The 21,181-nt window shown below is 33.4% G+C and overlaps 1 protein-coding gene across 1 annotated transcript in view; it reads left to right on the top strand.

The window, feature by feature from the left end:
- The window catches only part of LOC106665966, a 75,844-nt gene that overhangs the window by 19,993 nt on the left and 34,670 nt on the right, over positions 1-21,181 (top strand). The window contains exons 2-4 of the mRNA XM_014392798.2: positions 14,249-14,404; positions 15,260-15,396; positions 20,194-20,396. Of these exons, the coding sequence (XP_014248284.1) occupies positions 14,251-14,404; positions 15,260-15,396; positions 20,194-20,396 (494 nt within the window). The 5' untranslated portion in view covers positions 14,249-14,250. The remainder of the gene's footprint in view (positions 1-14,248; positions 14,405-15,259; positions 15,397-20,193; positions 20,397-21,181) is intronic.

Below are 21,181 nucleotides of genomic sequence, written 5' to 3'. Positions count from 1 at the left end.
AATAATAATAATAATGGTACCTTGGGTAAGGCAGTGACTCAAATGATAAATCATTGCACTACGTATTCTTAGTATTTTTGCAAATACAAACAATGTTGTTCCCGGGATAAGCATTCATCCAATATTATTCCCAAATAGATTATTCTTGAAACAATCTTTAATTTTGGACAGTCACATGCACGGTTATTACTAATCAGGCAGTCACAAGGGTGGTATATTAATTTACTTTTGTCGTTGTTAACCAAATTTATATGAGGGTGGCCCAGAATCCCATCACCAGAGTTTTTTGTGATTAAATATTAATTCAACTTGAACAAAAGGATCTTCAGTGAGGTCACAACAAAAAACGACAGTTCTTTAAGTTTTTGCTTAACGAACGACGATTATATTTTCATCATCAGGGCCTATTTATTGAGTATTGTACCAAAAGAATATAAAATGGAAATCCTTACATACTTAAACTCATAGCAGGAATCATTAAAATTTACAATAGAGGAGGAGGTGGATAATAAACTGCCAAACCTGGATCTCTTGATCATGAGAAGTGAAACGGGTCAATTAAAAACAAATTGGTACAAGAAGCCAATAATCAGGATGATATTTCGATTTCAATCCATCTCATTCGTCGTCATTGAAAATAAATTGCGTCAAGAACCTGATAGACAGGGTGTTTGGTCTTAGTAACGTTGAATTCTTATGAGGACTTGGGAATTGCATACAAATATAAAAACAATTTAAAAATTCTGCATGCGAAGCTGAAAGCAAAGGAACCAGTGGGCTCGCAATGCAATGTGGTTTATCGGGTATCTTGTGGGGGTTGTAATATGCAGTAAGTGGGACAAACCAAACAAAAGTTATGAACCAACGGATGAACCAACACAGTTTGGATTGTGAGAACAAAAAAAGAACTTTTTGGACTCACAGTCCATGCAATTGACAGTGGTCAGTTTTTCAAGTTTGATTCACCAAAGGTCTTGGCGAGGGAATCAAACTTGGAAAAGAGACTACTGGCAGGAAAACTATATATCAGTGTTACCCCAAGTACGTGCAATGTGCAAACGGATAGATTGGGCTCCATTTCGGTTTATGATGGTCTCATAAACACATACAGTTTTGCATAAAGTTATGTGTAACCGAGGTAACCTATAGGACCACTTTGTGGTTTTAAATAATTTTTTAAATTTTTATATTATATTGTTTTATTGTTTTTAATTATTTCCATACTGTTCATTGTTTAGATACTGAGCTTCACCTAATTTTAATTAATCTTATTATAAATGCAGTTTCTTGCTCTCCAGATATATTTCAACACTCATCGAGGTAAAGTAAGATAGATAATTGTTTTTTGTATTTTTTAAAATGATATTTAACATGTTCTAACTGCGATATTTTTCTAAAATAAATAGGCCTTGATGATGACGATATAATAGTCGAAAGCTTGGCAAAAACTTAAAGAATTGTCGTTTCTGTTGTGACCTCACTGAAGATCCTTTTGTTCAAGTTGTTCAACAAGCAGGTCGATACATCATCTCATCTTTAAATATTAATTATTTTTCATGTCCCCATTTAGACAATTCGTGAAGAGGTATTTGAGCTTTGAAAATTGCCGTACCCAACTTCATACCTGTTAGAAGAAATGTTCAGTCGTCAGCGAATAAAAGTTAGATTGTATTATAATTAAACTATTTTATCCAATATACATTCTGTGATATTATCCAAAAGTGCAGAACATGATAAGAAAGAGAGTGGAGTAGGAAGGAGAATAAAGCTGGTGTAATTATGATCATTGTATAATGTAGATAAACTTTGGCAGACTAGAGGCTTGAAAAAATTTTAACTGGACTGAAATAAGAAGAGCTGTCTGTATTTTATTTTTATCGTAGACGGTTAATGTACACACATTATGTGTTGTTTTGCGACCGGTGGTTCTTCCTTTTTAAAATTAGCATCTCGCGTGATTTCCTCCTGGTAATAACAAGTCATATAATGAAAGCGGTATTTACTGTTTAAAAAATTATTTTCACCCTGTTTTCGTTTTGTATAATCAAGCTTTAACATAAGATCGGAGTGTTGCGATCAAAAGGCGAGGGGTTTCGAACCCTGCACGTCATGTGTACGTCACGCTAGAATAAAACGGGGGAAAAACGCCCCACGTAGTTTTCCGTATCCGAAATAAACCCAGGGTTTTTTAAGCCTAAATTCCTGACGGTGCGATCGTTCGTCGTTGAAAGGATCGAGTCCTTTTGTGCTCAAAGGGGACGACAGGTTTTACAGGCGGAAGACAAACAAAGCCTATGTTTACTGATCGCGGCTGGTGGTGGGTTTTTTTTATTTGTCTCCACAACGAAAAACAGCGGTTTCCGCACCGGGTTATCCACGTCTTCAGTAAAACCGCAGTATTTGCAACATTAAAGTGAAATTTGTCTTGATTTTTCGACAATTAGCTTAAGATGAATTGCTGTAAATCCGATTTTTTAAAATACTGTTTTAATAAGACTTTCTACTTTCGGAACAGAACACAGTTTACCACAAAGGAATAAGATTTGGGGTGGTTTAGTGTGAATATGCCAACTTTCTAATTGGATTTAATATTTTATATGGTACTTTATGGTATTTTCTAAACAACACTGAGAGGCAAAAAAAGTAGCTACCCTCTTTTTTTTCAATCTTTCAATCTTTATAATTTATTATACTTTTTATGTAAGGCCTTGGTTGAAATAAAAAAAGTCAGTATCACGTGCGAGATTTGAACCCACGCCGCTGCTCTACCACTTGAGCTATCGTGACTTCGATCCACTCGGACATCAACTCTCCATCTCAACCTACAATCGTTCGAATTTTTCCTTTTTTTCCATTTTTCAAATGTCGTGTAATCAGGATTCGATTCTCAGCGACTTATAAAGTGGCCACGGAGAGCTGTTAGTGAAGTGATACTTCTTTTACTTATTAAATATTAATCCATTTATGTTTTAGTGGTCAATTGACCAAGTTACTTCTGTCAATTAATTATTTTTTTTATGTAAGGTTTTAGTTGAGATAAAAAAGTCAGTGTCACGAGCGGGATTCGAACCCACGACTTTCGGCTCAATACGCCGCTACTCTACCACTTGAGCTATCGTGACTTCGATCCACTCGGACATCAACTCTCCATCTCAACCAGCAATCTTTCGAATTTTCGCTCTTTTTGCCAATTTCGAATCCCGCTCTTGACACTGACTTTTTTATCTCAACGCAGACCTTACATAAAAAGGATAATTGATTGAAACAAGTAACTTGGTCGATTGACCACTAAAACAAAAATCGATTAAACTTTCTAATTTTTATTTTTTCTTGTTTGCCGGGTATTTAAAAAAATATAAGATAGAGTTAAATAAAAATTAAACTGAGTAAAACCATTTTACCAAAAATGTGATGGGAACAATGAAGAAAATATTCAATTCAGTACGGAATATTTCCTCCTTTTGCGCTAATCATCGCTTGCGTTCCACAAGGCATCGATTTTATGAGATTTTAAATGTAGTTCTGTCGAACATTTACATTTTCCTCTGACAGCGCCGGTTTTAATCCTACAAATTCTCTGGTATAACTGGGCGGCGACTTTTTATCCTCTTTGACAATTCGTCCAATCGACTTTTCCGCCATTTTTTCCCTTTCAGTACAGCCGTTACAACGAACACACGGTGAACCAAACGTTCCCGCCAGACTGAGACCATAGGTGACATGACCTAAATGTTTTTTCCTTGTCTAACTTTCTACTATTAAAAATATGAGGAAGTAAATTTTCTAGGGATTAGAATTTACTTTAAAACTAATACCACGACTAGAGTAGGATTTTACCAATCGTTGCTGAATTTTGGATTCAGGATTGGGCATCCAAAAACAATGAATTTGTATGTTTATGAATCTTTATCTTTTGTACGTACTATGCCAAGAGAGATGTAAAAGAGTCCATTTTAAATGGAATTCTCTATAACAATTAATCATTCTTTTTATCTATAGTCTTGGTTGAGATAAAAAAATTACTGTCAAGAGCAGGATTCGAACCCGAGATTTTTCATCTCAACCAAGACCTTAGAATATAAATAATAATTAATTGAAATAATTAATATGGTCAATTACGACCGCTATCATATACGGATTCACTATAACGTTTATTTACTGTTTTTTGAAGAAAAGTTGATTTTCTGAAATATTGGTAAAAATGTGGGCAAATACCTGATTTTGGAGTAAAACTTACACGGAGCGTTTTTGACCATGTTTATGCAGGGTATCCTTTTTAGATGGCCCGGCCGAATTTTTCTTGAACCAATGACGCAATAAAAAAAAAGAAGTTTAATAAGTTTTGGTCTAGTTTCAAATTTTTACCTTTTTTTGGAGAAAAATTATACTTGGTAATTCAGGCCCAGTTGCAATTTTCAAATAGGACCCTGTACGTCCTGACATATCATTTACAAAAAAACAAAGGTGCAATCGGATTTTAAATTGGTCATAAAATGAGAACGCTATGGAAAAAAGTTTGAAAGAAAATAAAAGATATTTGGTTTCTATTACAGTTCGTGGACCGATTGACCAATTAAGTAGTTCAATTAATTAATATTTATGAAAAGTATTGGTTGAGATAAAAAATTCAGTGTCACGAACGGGATTCGAACTCACGACCTTCGGCTAAATACGCCGCTACTTTACCACTTGAGCTATCGTGACCTCGATCCACTCGGTCACTTAACTTCTCATTTCCATCCTTTTTGCCACTTTCCAAGAGACTTTTTATATCAGCTAATACCTTTCATAAATATTAATTAATTGAAAAAAGTTAAAAAGTTAATTGGTCAATCGGACCACTAACTGTAATGGAAGTTGCCATAACTTTGTCATTTTTTGACAAATTGAAAATCCGATTTCACCATTGTTATCAGTGTAAAAAATCCTTTAAAATGATTTGTCAGGATATAAATATAATGGTCGTATTTGAAATTTTGAAGTTTAACTGGCCTAGGTACCGGAAAAACGTAAAGATTATAAACTAGAGTAAAAAATATTAAACATGAATTTTTTTTATACCGTTATTGGTTCAAGAGAAACTCAGCCGGGCAATCTAAAAAGGACACCCTGTAGAGCATATTCGTTTTCATCCCTTTTCTATCTATTTATATAAATATACAGGATTGTTCGGAACGTAGCCGGATGGGAAAATCAAAACAAACCACACATTCTGGGTTAGTAACGATCCGTATAAGTCTTTCCGCAGAAAAAAATGTTTTTCATACCTTTTTGCAGACATGCCAGAAACTGGTAAATAAAAAAAGAGACTAAGTAAAATTTCTAGATAATTGAATTTTCCTCGAACTATAAAATAAACACCACAACACTAAAATAAAAAAGGGTGAGATGTCCCCTGTGGATTTTGGATTCAGGAGCGTGTTTCTCAGATAAAATCGTTTAGGCAGACATTAGAAAATTTCACAATTGTTAGTCTTTAAAAAAAAAGAAAAAAAAAGTGGAGAATTTGTCCACGTTGATTTAGTTTACATTTTCATTTCTTGATCACCGTTTCAAATATTTATCTGAAAGTCTGGCCAAGAACGTTCAGGATTCAACATTTTTCAAGTGGAAGCTGCCTTTCGTAGAAACTTATAGAATTGTACTTCGTATCTTGATAAATTACTTTTCAATACAGTCGCTTTTTCCATCAAGGCTGTAGTTCGTATTAAAATGTCTCTTTGTAAACTAGAAAAAAAAAAGTGGGGTTTATTAAGGCCATTTGGGATTACTAGTTAAGACACATACAATACAATCTACTATATACGTGAGCAGACTTTAAAAAATAATTTATAGTCTCCTTTTTCACCCGGGAGTTGTGCTACAGGTAGAATAAGACAGGAACACACAATGTGGGACGGTTTCTTTTTTTCATGACTTTAAATAAAAAGAATTTAGGGAAAATTTTATTCTACGTTTTGGCATTTTGAAACTATTTGTTTTTTGTTTCTAAACTTCAGTATTGTTTTGGACCTTGGTATTACCGTCTAACTTTTCACGACGTCGCCCCTGGACAGCTGTAGAATTTAAAACAGTTGTCGATCAATAAAGCGCGAGCGGAGGGGAAAAATAACCGTCTCTAGGATTTCCATATGGTCTTTTTATCTTTGGGCGTTATGGTAATCAACCGGGCGTGTTTCACCCCTTTTGGGACAAATACATAATTTTCCCCGGTGGCTCCGGTGATAATTCCAGGAGGGGTGAGTTTCCCTTTCTGTTTTAAATCTAATATATGAAAACACGGTAAACGCGACCCTTATTAATTTCATCGCTTAATTTTCCCCATGGCGAAAAAAAATTTCTTTCCTATAAATCATTCAAGAGATTTTTGCCTGTATATATTTAAAATAAAAAAGCCAACTGACCGCCAGATAAATTATAAAGTTGACCGCGACATAACATAACACTAGGGTTTTGGTAAGTAAATGACACTGAGGAAGATGGACCGGCCCTTCCGGATTTCTCGTCCTTTCCCTCAGGGAATCTACATAAAATATAGACCAAGATACAAAGGTTCATTATATATCAAACAAATCCAACGAATCTGGGGTAAAAAATTTCTTTAAGATCCAATACTATTGAAAAAAAAATCCACTTTTAATTTTTTCAACAAATTTTCAAAAGATTTAATAAAAATTTATAACTATTGCAAAAATTGGTTTTTACTAAACCGACTTTAGAAGATAAAGGGCAAGTTGTGTTAAAGCGTTTTCGTTCAATTATGAAGCCCCTAGAACGGTATTAATACAAGGAGCTAACAGATTTAATTACCCTCCTCCGGCCACCTAAATATGCACTCCACCCCCAAACGAGTCCGACCCCGCCGAGAGTTTCAAACTCGTTTGTATTTATGAACTTAATAAGTCATTCTCATAAATGCTAGGCCTGTTCAAGACGTAAGATGAAATTACGATAAAGTTGCATTTTCTTAAACCAGGTCTGACTATTTTACTAAAACGGTTTCCTTTTCATTTCAGAACCCTTACGCTTTCTCGGTTTACAAGGGGGTTTTCATTTGAACCACCCCTTCCCCTTTTTAAAAATCTTCAAAGTGCTTCTTTAATCTCTATCGAGGCTTTAGAACAAGAACGACCTGTTGCTCTCAAACAACCGTACCTACTCGAACAATATTTATACATTGTGTTTATCATCCTTTTTTTTATAAACACTTGTAAATGAAAAAGAGATTTATAGAATTTTTAAGAGAAAAATAATATTTAATGAAATTTTTTAACCATCGGTTAGTTGTAATTTGGTTACTGATCATTTTGTCTGCCAATCTTCGCTCGTTTGGTCTATCAGACGCGTTTTTGTATTCTCGCCATCTTCAGCGGTGGATTTGTGCCTTTTTTTACAATAAAACAGCCATTATGACTAATTTATGGTTAAGGGTAGGCGTGTTGGCTGCAATGTACAAAATAACCGGATGGAAGTTACATTTCTGATATAAAATTGACGATTATTTGATCACATTCAGTTTAATATTGTAATATATAATCATATTTATCACCTTGTAAATTATTAATAATCGCTTGAAGGTTCTGACAAAGAGGATTTAAATTTATGAATGACGCTTACTTTTTGGTAAAGTTAAAGTGGTGTTGAATACATTGTATAGGATAACCGGAAGGAGTAGTTGTGTAATGGATGGGCGTTTGTTTTTGTTCATTCAAAATGGAATGCGCTTCAAATATATTGTAGAAAAATATTCCAAAAACATTACAGGCTTTAATATTTAATTATTATTATTATTATTGTTATTTTATCTCACTACCATATATTATATTTTGGATCACATAGGCAAACACTTCAGCTCGACACCAAGGTCATGCGGGTTTAGCATCATACGGCACCGATTTTTAAAAGTACTTTTCTGCAATTCAATCGAATCACCTTTTTTATTATTGTTTAATATTTAATTTAAATTACTTATTAGTCACTTGATATTGAACTATTATAGAAATATACATAAAGTTCTGGGTATATAGAATTTTTATTGCAGGTAATCTTATTATTCAATTATTTATTATACAAAGTTTGATGATGGACATTTGCTTTGTTAACTGTTTCGTGAGAACGTATTTATAAGCGTGAATGTGTCGTATAAGATAAAGGCGGCATAATAAATAACTATAACATTTTATACTTTTTTCAGTTTCAGTATAAAAAGGTTGTTAATTCTACTTCTTACATTCTTCAGACTAAAAATATAAAATGGCAGATGTAAAAAAATAATTTAATATAAATAATTAAAAAGTAATAAAAATAATGAAATAAAATTGAATATGATTAAAATTTATTTTTATTAATATTATATCGTATGGCGAACGGCGCTACGGGCTAACACTTCCGCTCGACACTACGGTCATTGGGTTTAGCATCCCTAGAAAATAGGGCACCCTATTTTGTAAGGAATTTCCAAAAATTCAATGGAACCATCTTTTTTTATTATTGTTTAATATTTAATTTAAATTACTGATTAATCATTTTATGTTGAAGTATCATAGAAATATATATAAAGAATGTTTATGTAGATAAAAATTTTATATAGACCATTTTTTGTAGGTATGTAAATACAATTTTTTTTTTTGAAAATGCAAATCCGTTCTCATTCCCTCTCAAACGTTTCAGGAAGAAAGTAAAGATAAAAGGGTAAACCCAAGACTGATCCTTAAGAGCACTCTTTCGTGATATTTTCCATCATTACTGTGTGTTCCGTTGTTATTTTATTTACATAGCTTGAGATCAAGTTGAAGACGTTTCTTTCCTTTTCAGTTGTTTTATCAAGGAATGTGCTTCGAATACAGAAAAAATATTCCAAAAACGTTACAGGCTTTAATATTTTTGTTATTTTTATTATTATGTTTAAACGCAAACATATATTATACATTGTGACACATTTGGTGGCTGCCTCGCGTATTTACATCCCGACCTACTGTCCTTCGTTATGAATAAGTTATATTTCTGAGCTGCCCCGCAGTTTTGAGACGGATAAATATTCAGCGAAGCGAGCGGCGTGCAATAATAAATTTAAACATCATGCCTCACGTTTGGTATTGACGAGGGTCTGACCGAAAAAGGTTGTCGTTTCCCCTTTCGACACGGAGTCGTGTCAGATCTCGTTTTTTTTATTCTTTCCTTTTTTTCTAGAAGGGAGGAGAAAAAAAAAAGACGTACACAATCGTAAAATGTTCGACGGCATGAAAACACACTGTCATCGGCAGAATCTTATTTCAACTGAAAGAAATTAAGTACGGGGTGACGGGGCCGGATTGGATTTTATGGGGGGTCAGGAAACTGCCTCTCACACCCTGGATAATTTCAACTTCCCCATCTGCGCACGGGCAAGGTCGGAATAATCCAGAACCCCGTTAACACCGGTTCTTCTACTAAATTAAAAAGTTTGAAAAATAATGCCGACTTTTTCTTTTCTTTAAAAGTTGAACTAATAAGCTTTATCATGATGAATCTTCCTCTTCAAAAAAGCATTAAGCATTTTTTTATCATCGATTCTTTGCAGCTTTAACTGTCGAATGATTTATTTTAAAAAAATCTCCTAACGTGTAAACCCATCAAAAACGAATACCTTCTTACATTTATTTTTAATTTAAATATTTATTTTCATTACTATATAATGATGTTTTAAAATAAAAAGAATTGATTTCGTAACGGATCAGCGTTTGAATTCCAGCCTGTTTGGCACCGCCTCTCTCCGTCGAACTTCTCAAAGACGCCAAATCGGCCCGGATTTCTGTATAAATCAAGCCTAGAGTTACCTGCTAAAACGGATATTTTCTCCGGATCCGAGAGCGGAGGGCAATTTAAAGTTTACCGGCCCCCCGGATTAAAATAAAGTCGGCAATCTCGGCCGAGGAGGCTCGTTTCGTTTAATAAATTATTCGAAATCGTTTTCTCTTCCTCACCACCCAGGAACTTCTTTCGACAAGCGTTGACGACTTTAATACGAACTCGGTCAATTACATTTTATTTTACCATGAATTTAAAACGCATTTAGATTTTTATTGGCTTACAATCGAGCGATTACACTAAAAATTCACTATTTCATCATTGTCAAGTCTTTTATTCAAAACAGTTTAATATAAATAAATTTCTTATTTATGAAATACAAATTAATGCTAAATAAAAAAATATTTCAGAAACAAATCTGTAAATTTAATTAAGCTTCTAGAACAAATTATTATTAACAAAAAATTCACCAACAAATATACAAAGAAGATTCAAAGTAAGAAATCAATAATGAACAACATCAACACTTTACAATAATAATAAAAAAATAAATATTAAAATTACTAATGATTTGGATGTGGTCTTCAATTTTTCCACGAATTATTTGTCTCAGTAAGGACGAACAGTAATATCTCAAATTAATTGATTAATAATCTGTAATCATAAGAAAATGAAAATCTTGCCTAAATCTCATTCCGATCAATGAACTTGTAATATTATTTAAGAATAAGTATTATAAAAATTCTTTATGTAAAAGAAACACACCTTTTGACTTTCCAGCTACATTATCATAATAAATAAAGAAAAAATACGATTTACTACTACGAGATTCCCCGCGTTAGATCGGCAGAAGAAGCCTTATATGATGTTATTTGACTTTTTTAATAAAAATATTATGGCACCCAAAACTTTAGGTATCATAATATTTTTATTAAAACGTCAGGAGAAATTGGAATTATTGGAAAATAAAATTTGAACTATTGAAATCATTCTTATCAAACGGGATCGAGAAAATTAAAATAGGTGTGCCCAATAGATTCCTTATAATCCTTCAACTGCGGAGTTGCACAAAGTACAATCCTAGGTCCTATTATTCTTTATATTTACATAAATGACATCTTGAAATTGAGAATTCAAGAGAAAATTTTAATAACGCCAATGAAACAAATATAATTTTTCTATAAAATAAATTAAAATTTAGATCCCTTAAAAAAATTAGTCTCGTTGAAAACTTAAATTATAACTATCTCCTGGAGAAAGCTTGGGTTTTTCTGTGCATATAGAACTTGTATTGCAGGCAATCTTATTGTTTAATTATTTATTATGTGTAGAGACTCTCAAGACGACACGCAAGGATGGCACAATTACACAGAAGACAAACACTTTGAGCCCTGAAGATGATCTCAATAAAAGATCGAAACGTTGGCACGATAAAGAAAATGTTTTACTGAAACCTACATCACATCCGACCGCATCTCACGATATCTGAATAATTATTTATTATACAAAATTTGATGATGGACGTTTGCTTTGTTAACTGTTTCGTGAGAATGTATTTATAAGCGTGAATGTGTAGTACAAGATGGTCGAGGGTGGCATAATAAATAACTATAACTTTTTATACTTTTTTCAGTTTCGCGTTTTCTAATTAAATCAACATAAAAATGTTGTTGCTTCCACTTCCTACATACTTCAGATTAATGATATAAAATAGTAGATATAAAAAAATATTTAGTGTAGATAATAAAAAAGTAATAAAAAATAAAATAAAGGGAACGATTAAGATTTATTTTTTAATAATATTATATCGTATGACGAACGGCGCTATGGGCTAACACTTCAGTTCGACACCACGGTCATGCGGGTTTAGCATCCTTAGAAAATAGGGCACCGTGTTTTGTAAGTAATTTCCAAAAATTCAATCGAACCATCTTTCTTATTATTGATTATCGTTTAACAAATTTACATTACTTTTAAATTACTTACTACTAAGTTAACTATCATAGAAATATACATAAAGAATGTTTATGTAGATATAAATTTAATATTGATCATTTTTTGTATGTATATAATTTTTTTTTAAATGCAAAACTTTGGCTCGATTTTTTATACAGAATGCCTCGTTGACATTTTTTGCATCTGTGAGATTGCTCTAGGACTGAGAATTGGCTTAAAAAATCCTTTATGGTATATAAAAATTAAAAATCGTACAACCTTTTTCCCATTCGTAAAGAATTAAATTTACAAATAAAAATCGGCAAAAGCATTTTTATATTTTGTTTCAAACGTTTCATTTGAACTGGTCATTATTTAATTAAACCGATCGTGGGACTTGTAGTGAAACTTTACCACTTACAACTTTTACTCGGAACAAGACCGTAAACACCACAGATACACTGCCAAACTTTCCAAACAATTTTTTAAAGTTTGGTCAATATTTTTTAATCTCACTCGACTATAGTCTTATTAAAGGATCATATTTTAAACACAAAATTTGACGTTTGTCGTGTATTGTTTCTTTGGTTTATCCTATTATTTTAATTGAAAAGATTCGCACAACAAGTTGTACAATAAAACCTCAATATAAAATTCTAAGAAAAATCCGTGATGCTCCATTTTATACATTAAACAAAACAATTCATGCCTTTTTATGTGTTCGGTAAACAGACGTCCATACGTCAGATGGTTATTCTAAATGTCAAATTGTACTAAAAAATCTCTATTGTCCAAAGCCTAATCCTCAATCAATTCGAGATATTTCACTTTTTCAGGTTATTTCAAACTCAGAACTATATTCCATAAAGTATATCATAAAACCTTAATCCTACTGTAAATTTGATTACATCAATGGAAAAAACATTGAAAAATCTATGAAATTCATTCGTCTTTTTTATAAATAATAAGTAAAAAATAAAAAATCACGAAGTTAAATTGTTAGGAGTTACGAATGTTCTTGTTTTGTCTGACAAATACGGTTCTTAGAGATAAGTTGCTCTTATTAATAAGCATTAAACTGAATGAAATGAACTTAATTTCTCAAATGTCAGTTATCACTAATTAAAAATGAACGTTTACTTGCTAAAAATTTGATTGTTTCTGTTTAAAAAATGGTCATTAAGATTTTGAAACTTCTATTCAAAAATAATTAAAGATAAACAAGGAAATATATAAGAAAAAACAAAAAGTTTCTAAAAACAAACAATGTACCGCTAGCATTCTTCAAGATGGTGGACATTTTGAACACTTAAGTTTTTGAAGCTTTTTGTTTTTCAAAAAATTAAAATAACTAATCATTCTCGTAGCTTTTTCACTTGGTGGAATCAACGTAGATTAAAGATGAAAATTTCATGGAATAGTTAGGAAAGGTCAGAGTAGCCTGAAAAAGTGAAATATCTCCATTAAAATTGAGAATCAGACATTGGACAATAGGAGGTTTTTAGTACAATTTGAAATTTTCGATACCCTCCTGGATTATTGACATCGGTTGATGGGACGCCCTGTACAGGGTGATGTATTTTTCGAAGCATTCTTACTTAAACGTTGGACAAAAAATACGGAAACTAAAAGTCAATCTTGTAAGTGATTATTGTATTTTGCTTTGTTACAAGTAACAATAATAAAAACAGTGAATTTACTAGGGTTTCAAATGCTTTTTCCATTGCCGTAATCATGTTTGAAGCAGGTTTAATATTTTATGAGAAACGAGGAGGGACTTAAGAAACTTGTGAGAGGTGGAATATCGTGAAAAATGAAATATCTCGATTACAATTGAGAATTAGACTTTAAAATATGGAGAATTTTTAGTCCATTTTGACATGTAGGATAACCTTCTGAAGTATGGACGCCTGTTTATGCGATACCTTGTACATTATTAAATAATGAGGATGCGAATAATTTTACCACTGTTACTAAAACAATTTAGTTTTTCCCGTAATACTTTTTGATTAATGCTATGAAATATTTTTTTTATTGTCGATAAATATAAATATTTTTTAAACCCTGATTTTATTTGATTTGTAGCGTTTGGCGCAAACAATTTATTATATAAATAATATTACATATTTCTTTATTGTGTTATTTTGTTTCTAGGATAAATCAGACATTTGTAACAATAAATTTGTAAACGTTTCTATTTTGATTAAATGGCAGACAAATGGGTTTGAATAATTGGACGAAAAAAGCATTAATTTGGCCTGTCCAACTTGTACAGTATAAATTTGTCCGTTTGGAAATGGGTTTCCACGGAAAAGCCGGATCCTCCGGCCGCAAACGAACCCCCCCTGACCGTTTACAAGTCGACCGAACAATTTACCCACCGGGGCGTGTTACACTCATCTCCGCGTACCTATAATTGTACTTGGGTCGGTAATTGAGACGGAATCGATACTCTTTGTTAATTAGGATCTCCTTCCTACGATGTGAATTATATCTGAATCTCGTCTTCTCTTTTGTCGTTTAACAGGGATGTTGGTGGTGTTTCTGGTAGCAGTTGGACTTTCGGGAGCATGTAGAATATCCCAGCACCCCTGCAGAAATGGAAAGTGCCTCCCTCTCGACCTTTACTGCAACGGGAACAACGACTGCGGCGACAATTCCGACGAGCCGAAATACTGCACAGGTAAATCCGACAAATCGATATTTTCTATATTTTCACACAACAAAAGACCTGTATTGGACTTTTTCGAGTTGTAGGAAGAACCGTGAATCGTCTTTTATACAGGGCTTAGAGATATTTATAATGGAAATAGAATTGACACTTGTGTCTTCTCTATTGAGATTATTTTCTCGGCGTAAGGAACGGTCTGACCGTAAAACCCACTTGTTTCCCATTTAAGAGATTGGGACCTTGTGATTCTTTTTCCCTTTTCGGAGGAAATCTGGGTCAAATCAATGTTTATACAAGTCTTTTATGCCCTGTTATTTCTTGGTATCCTCCTGGCTCAGGCGACCGTAGAGATATATCGTTCCCGGGGCCGGCTGTAAAATCTTTTTACACCTCTATTTGTGTTTTTCCCTCTTTTAACAAAGTCGAGATAGAAGGAGAAAGCCTTAAAGATATCAAGAAATTCGAATTTCCCTTTTAACCTGTTGAGCTGGAAAAAAATGTGTACTGAAACATTCATTCTTATATAATATATCCCTAAAATCAAAACCTATAATAAATTGCTCTGTCACATTTTTTTCTTTTGAAACACCCTGTTTGTTTCAAAAAAGCTTTCTCCCCCCAGCCAGATCTCAGGAGCAAACCAGATTCATCAGCTTCTTCCGTTTATATGAATATTTTAACTAAGAACCGCAAAACTTCCTCAACTGCCTATTGCGTAAAAAAACAATCGTCTTTCTCCTCACTAATTGACCCCGAGAAGGATCGTCGGTTTTAATTAATCCCCGTTAACAAGGCCGTTTATCATTGCAGACTTTTTCTGTTTATTTTCATTTATTGTTGTTAAATTTAATTTTTGAATTATTTCAGTTTGCAATAGGACGTATTATGGAGAAGTGGGAAGAACGTATTCGATAACGTTGAAAACGCCTAGGGAAAACGCCCTGCCGTACCTCTGTCACCTTACTTACATCGCCAGCGGTCACGACTACGGCGATATCGTACAGGTAAATTTCCAAAACATTAAAAACTGTAAAAGAATTTCATTTAAAAACGTTTTTTTAATGGCTTCACATTTTTTCAAATTGGCCAGAGTGTATACCGCACACCCCACAATAAAAGTGACAGCTCAACGAAAGATAATTTTACAGGAGGGACAAATGGAAGTTTATTTTTCTTTTTACTTATGTATTAAGTACACGCCATTAAGGTGATTGGGTCCATCAATATTGTCTTTCGTTTCTCCAAGACTTAAGCGAAAATACAAAACTTTAAAAATCCAGCTGTACTACTCCTAAAAACAAACCCCTTTTTGAGTTGTGACACTTTTCTTGCATGCTGGCTTTCAGTAATTTATGTTAGTTTGCTCTAACAATAATGGTAATTAAAATTATTTTTGACACAAACAAATGTGCTTTGAGTGAGTGAATCAGGGCTAATTAGTTAATTAAAATTCACATTAATTACTGAAGTAAAGGTTGTATTGATTAATAAACATATTGTAATTAAAATAATCAAAAATCGTTGAAACTATAACATAATGTAAAAGTTAAAAGGCAATATTGTTAAACATAAATATGAAAAAAACAATATTATAATTGAGATTGTTATTCGGAGATCGTGAGATGCGGTCTGGTGTGATGTAGGTTTTAGAAAAACAGTTTCTTTATCATGCCAATGTTTCGATCTTTATTGAGATCACCTTCAGAGCTCAAAGTGTTTGTTTTTGTTGTGTTATTCTTGTCTGAGGTTTTTTTGTAGGTTATATGTCAATTTCTTTTTGTTTAAGTGTTTCTTAAGGGTTTGTCTGTTTGATGAGAGAAGGGGTTGGGTCTGATTAGATTGTGCTGGATGTGTTTGTGTCGTTGACAATTTTTTCAATTTTTTCCTTTTACTCTTTTTTCCTGATTGCTACAGTTTGTTTTGTTTTATCAGCAGAAAGAATGAGTATGTCAGGATTATTTTTGAGAATTTTTTTTTGTTTTGGTGTATCTCTCTCTCTCTCTCTCTCTCTCTCTCTCTCTCTCTCTNAAGATTGAGAATATGAGAGGAGAGCCCTATCATTCCCTGTCCGTTCGCTGCAGCCGGGTTGGTGGCGTCTGGCTACTGGTGGATGCCCAGCCCTCAAAATCTCCCTTTCTCTCTCTTTCTCTCTTTCTCTCTCTCTCCCTTTCTCTCTCTCTCTCTCTCTCTCTCTCTCTCTCTTTCTCTCTCATTAACTATCTTAATTTACAATTTTTTCCTTTCCTCTCGGTCTCTCTCCCTTTCTTTCACTTTTTCTTTCTCTCTCTCTCTCTCTCTCTCTCTCACACACACACACACACACACACACACACACACACACACATATTTTTCTGTCTGTCTCTTTCTCATTAACTCTTATATTTGAAATTCTTCTATTCTTCTTCTTCCATTCTAATTCTTTTTCTCACTCACTCATTTCTTTCTCTCATCCTCGATCTTTCTTTTCTCTCCGGAATTGATCAAAAAATTGATCCGGATTTTTTTCTAAATGATTCTCCCAGCCTAGCATATAAACATTTTTTGTAATACGGAACAAAGACCGTAAATTTCTCGGGGACGTTGCGGTACTAATTCTCAGACAGCAAGGCAGTGAAAAAATTACGAACTTAAAATTACGACCTTATTACTTCATGTAATAAGAATATTTCCAATAATCCCGCGTGCTTTAAATGCCTCGAGGGATCCACACACAAAAGAGAAACGGCAGGCAAATTATGAATGGTAAAGATGCAACATTCTATTGTATTTTAAGGTTGAAATTTATGATTACATTAAAAAAAGCGCCATTTCCCGACTTTGCCGTCTTTCTCCTCCCGCCTATAATGATAAATAAGTACAATAAGTAAATATAGGATTTTTACCCTCTTGTAAACGGGGTGGTTTATTTTTATGCAATAGCCTTATTCTCTTGTGAAGCGAATAAGCGTGATTTAGCCTCGTGTATTAGTAACTTTACCAGGCGTGTAATTTCATTTTATATTTACATCCGGAAAAAAGAAAAATAAGGGAGATTAAACACGTCGAGGGTTAAAAATTCACCACGGTGTTCCAAGAATTTTCGCAGTTTAAACCGTATTACGAGAGGGGTGATTTGTCACGTTTGATTTGAATGGAAAACCCTGCTTTTATTTATTTATTTTTTTTTTTTTTAGAGGGCGGAGGGTGAATGGTCGCCATAAACCACGAAAGTACCGTAAACTGAATATTACCGCCTTTATCAGAAGACGGGTACGTTTCTGGGAAATCGGCGTCGTTCCGCTGACTTAGAAGAGGGAATAAAAAAAAGAGAGCAAATATATTCCTTTTCTTTTTCATTTTCAAAATTGATGGAATTTCTAATTTCACCCTTTCTTGTTTTTTTTTTTCGATTAAAAAATCGGGTTATTTATTAACTCCCGGTGGAGAGAGAAAAAAAACCGAGAGTATGACAAAAACGAGATTAACTAAGGCCAAAGGGCTACTTCATAGAATTATTACCCTAAGCCATTAATCATTTCACCACAAAAACATAAAGATATACAAACATATCCTCCATAACAATCACTACCCAAAACACACAATGAACAAGTACAACTCAGTACTAACACCATCCACTATTACTAATAAATAATAATACAACATCAAATCTCTCAAGTACAAACAAACAAACATACATATCCGTGCCATTCATTCACGGCCTTTTTTCCAAAATGAAAGATTCCACAACAGTAAAAAATAAATCTGACGTAATTTACAAAATCAATTGTTTACATTGTCCGGCAACTTACGTCGGTATTACATCCCAATATTTGAATAAGGGAGCAAAACAACATATCTATGATTGCAAAAAAACTCAAACAAAATCCCACAGCACTGGCTACCCACTATTTTGAACACCAATGCCATTTCGACTTCAACAATACAAAAATATTACCAGAACAAAACAAACATAAACGTAAATTTTTAGAAATTACATCAACACTGATAAACACGGAATCAATTACAGAACAGACACATGTAAACTCAGTCGCAGCTACGCTAAAATTAATCAAATTCAATATCGATAACATGCATATATCATCATCACATCACACAAAACATAATACAACATATAAAACAATTCACTAGTTTTCGGGGTCCGCTTGACCAATTAATATGTTTCAATTAATAAGGTTTTTAGTTGAGATAAAAAAGTCAGTGTCACGAGCGGGATTCGAACCCAAGACCTTCGGCTCAATACGCCGCTGCTCTACCACTTGAGCTATCGTGACTTCGATCGACTCGGACACCAACTTCCCACCTCAACCCCACTTTTTGAATTTTCCCTCCTTTTTGCCATTTTTCAAATGTCGTGTAATCTATTTGATTCTCGGCGACAAATGAAATGACCACGGAGAACTTTAGTAAAGACATAATTCATTTTAACTTATTAAATTCACTAGTTTTCCTGGTCTGCTTGCGCAATTAATAGCTTTCAATTAATTAAGGGTTTTAGTTGAGATAAATACCTTAATTAATTGAAAATATAAAACAATCATCACATTCTACACATTAACATTTCTACATAGTCTAATTCTTCCACAATTTGGCTTTTATTTCCCTAATTATCCTCGTCTATTTAATCCTGAAAGGATAATCAGGCCGAACCATTACCCATTTTTCCCATTGTCGCTTCCTTTCACCTCAAAGAAGCCGACTCCTCGTATAAAAATGTCTTTCGATCCCGACTTCTTCAAAATCCAACGTAAATAAATATAAAACATCAATATCTCACTGGTACTCTCAACACGACAGACAAGAATGACACATCTACACAGAAAACAAATATTCCATTGAATCAAAAATTTCTAGCGTCGTATAAATTCATTTTTTTCACATCCTACACGTATTTGTAAAATTTAAACAATGTTTATAAATCCCAGGCACTGAAGATGATCTCAGTAAAGATGTTTTTTTAAAAACGTTTTTCTAAAACTTCCCACCAGAGCGCATCTCACGATCTCCAAATAATCATTAACTAAAGGTCGCTAAACACAACACGGATTAACTAAAGTTGTCTTCTCAATATATGTAGTTTTTAATTACAGTTTATTCCACATTCTAAAGGAAAAAAGAGTTATACCGTGGAAAGTATGATACGTTGAATCATACAAATGAAGTACCCTTGCACAGTTGATTGATGAGGCAGGAGGAAAAGTGCTGTCTGTTTAACACCAGGGCGGATCGTGTGCTCTTTTAAATTTTCACAACGAAAAAAAAAACGTTTTCACATTCGACACGAATTATAGGATTAATTGTCAGACCGAGCTTTCACATGTTTATATTGAATAAAAGCCTTTTAAAAAAATTAAAATTTAACAAACACGATTATTGTCAGTACAGTAAATTAAATAACGATTTCTTTTAATAAATTATTCTTTTTATGTTCAGTCATGGTTGAGATAAAAAGTCAGTGTTACGAGCGAGATTCGAACACACGACCTTCGGCTCAATACGCCGCTGCTCTAACCATTTGAGCTATCGTGATTTCTACTCACTCGGACACCAACCCCTCATCTCAATCCACAACCCTTCAAATTTTCCCTCTTTTTGCTAATTTACACATTAGTCAAGTGCTCAAGTGGTAGAGCAGCGGTGTATTTTGCCGAAAGTCGTAGGTTTGAATACCGCTCGTGACACAGGCTTGTTTTTATCTCAACCAAGACCTTACATAAAAATAATAATTAATTGAAAGAAGTAACTTGGACAATTGACCACTTGAACAAAAATGGATTGACGTTTCTTTTAATTTTCATTTTCAGTTTCTGTTCGACACGTTCAACGTCGGCAGGTTCGACGGACAGTGCACGGACGGTTACATGCAGGTGACAGAGCTGGGGAGGCCGCTGACCGAGGGCGGATGGTGCGGGGAGGCGAGTGGTCCCACGGTTTATTATTCCGAATCCACGACGATCACCCTCACTGTGAGGCTGGTGCACAATTCGCCTCTCAGGCTCAACATGAGGTAAGTCCCAATTTTAATATACCAGACGCTATATTAAAAAATTAATTAAAAATAAATAAAAAGTAGAACATAAACTATTAAGCACAAAAAATTAAATAGAATTACAAAACCCTACGACGCGTCCGTACAGATACTGCAGGTAGAAAAAATGAGGAAGCCACAGGCTATATAAAAAAATTCAGGGGATCTACAGAGACATAGGGACATAATCATTTAAATAGTTATAAATTACTGTAAATTGCATTAATTGTACTTACAGATACAAAGTCATAACTTAAACACATTACATATTTCACGATATAATAAATAAATAAACAAAAACCTCTTCTTAATAGCCTCTTACATATATATATATGCATTTTTTAAAACAGTAACAATTACTTAACAATTAATATTCTTTAGGTACATAAATATCACAGGCGTTTGACTAGAAAAATTGTGTTTATCACGTTATCAGGTGGGAGGTTTCCCACACTATCACCTACTGATAAAAATCATTTTCCACAATTTTTAAAACAAGATCTTAATTTCTGGTACATTGGTGATTCTATGTTATCACAGCCTGTTATAATAAATAAATAAATATGTATGCAAGTATTGTTACGATCTTTGGGGATAGACCTTGTCTTTTGCTAAAATTCCACTGTATATCACACTCAAATTATTCAAATCTTTTTTTAAATTACATGCCATGTTATCCTGATGAATAAATATCATTTCTCTCAAAAGTCTACGACCAATATTTTGTTCTGAAGCCACAATTTTGACTCCATCGAAGTCAAAAT

The sequence above is a fragment of the Cimex lectularius genome, unplaced genomic scaffold (genome assembly GCF_000648675.2).
Source record: "Cimex lectularius strain Harlan isolate CLEC.00 unplaced genomic scaffold, Clec_2.1 scaffold338, whole genome shotgun sequence".
In the NCBI taxonomy this organism is placed as follows: domain Eukaryota; kingdom Metazoa; phylum Arthropoda; class Insecta; order Hemiptera; family Cimicidae; genus Cimex; species Cimex lectularius.
The sequence above is the reverse complement of the archived record's forward strand: the minus strand, read 5'-3'. Positions and strand labels throughout refer to the sequence as shown.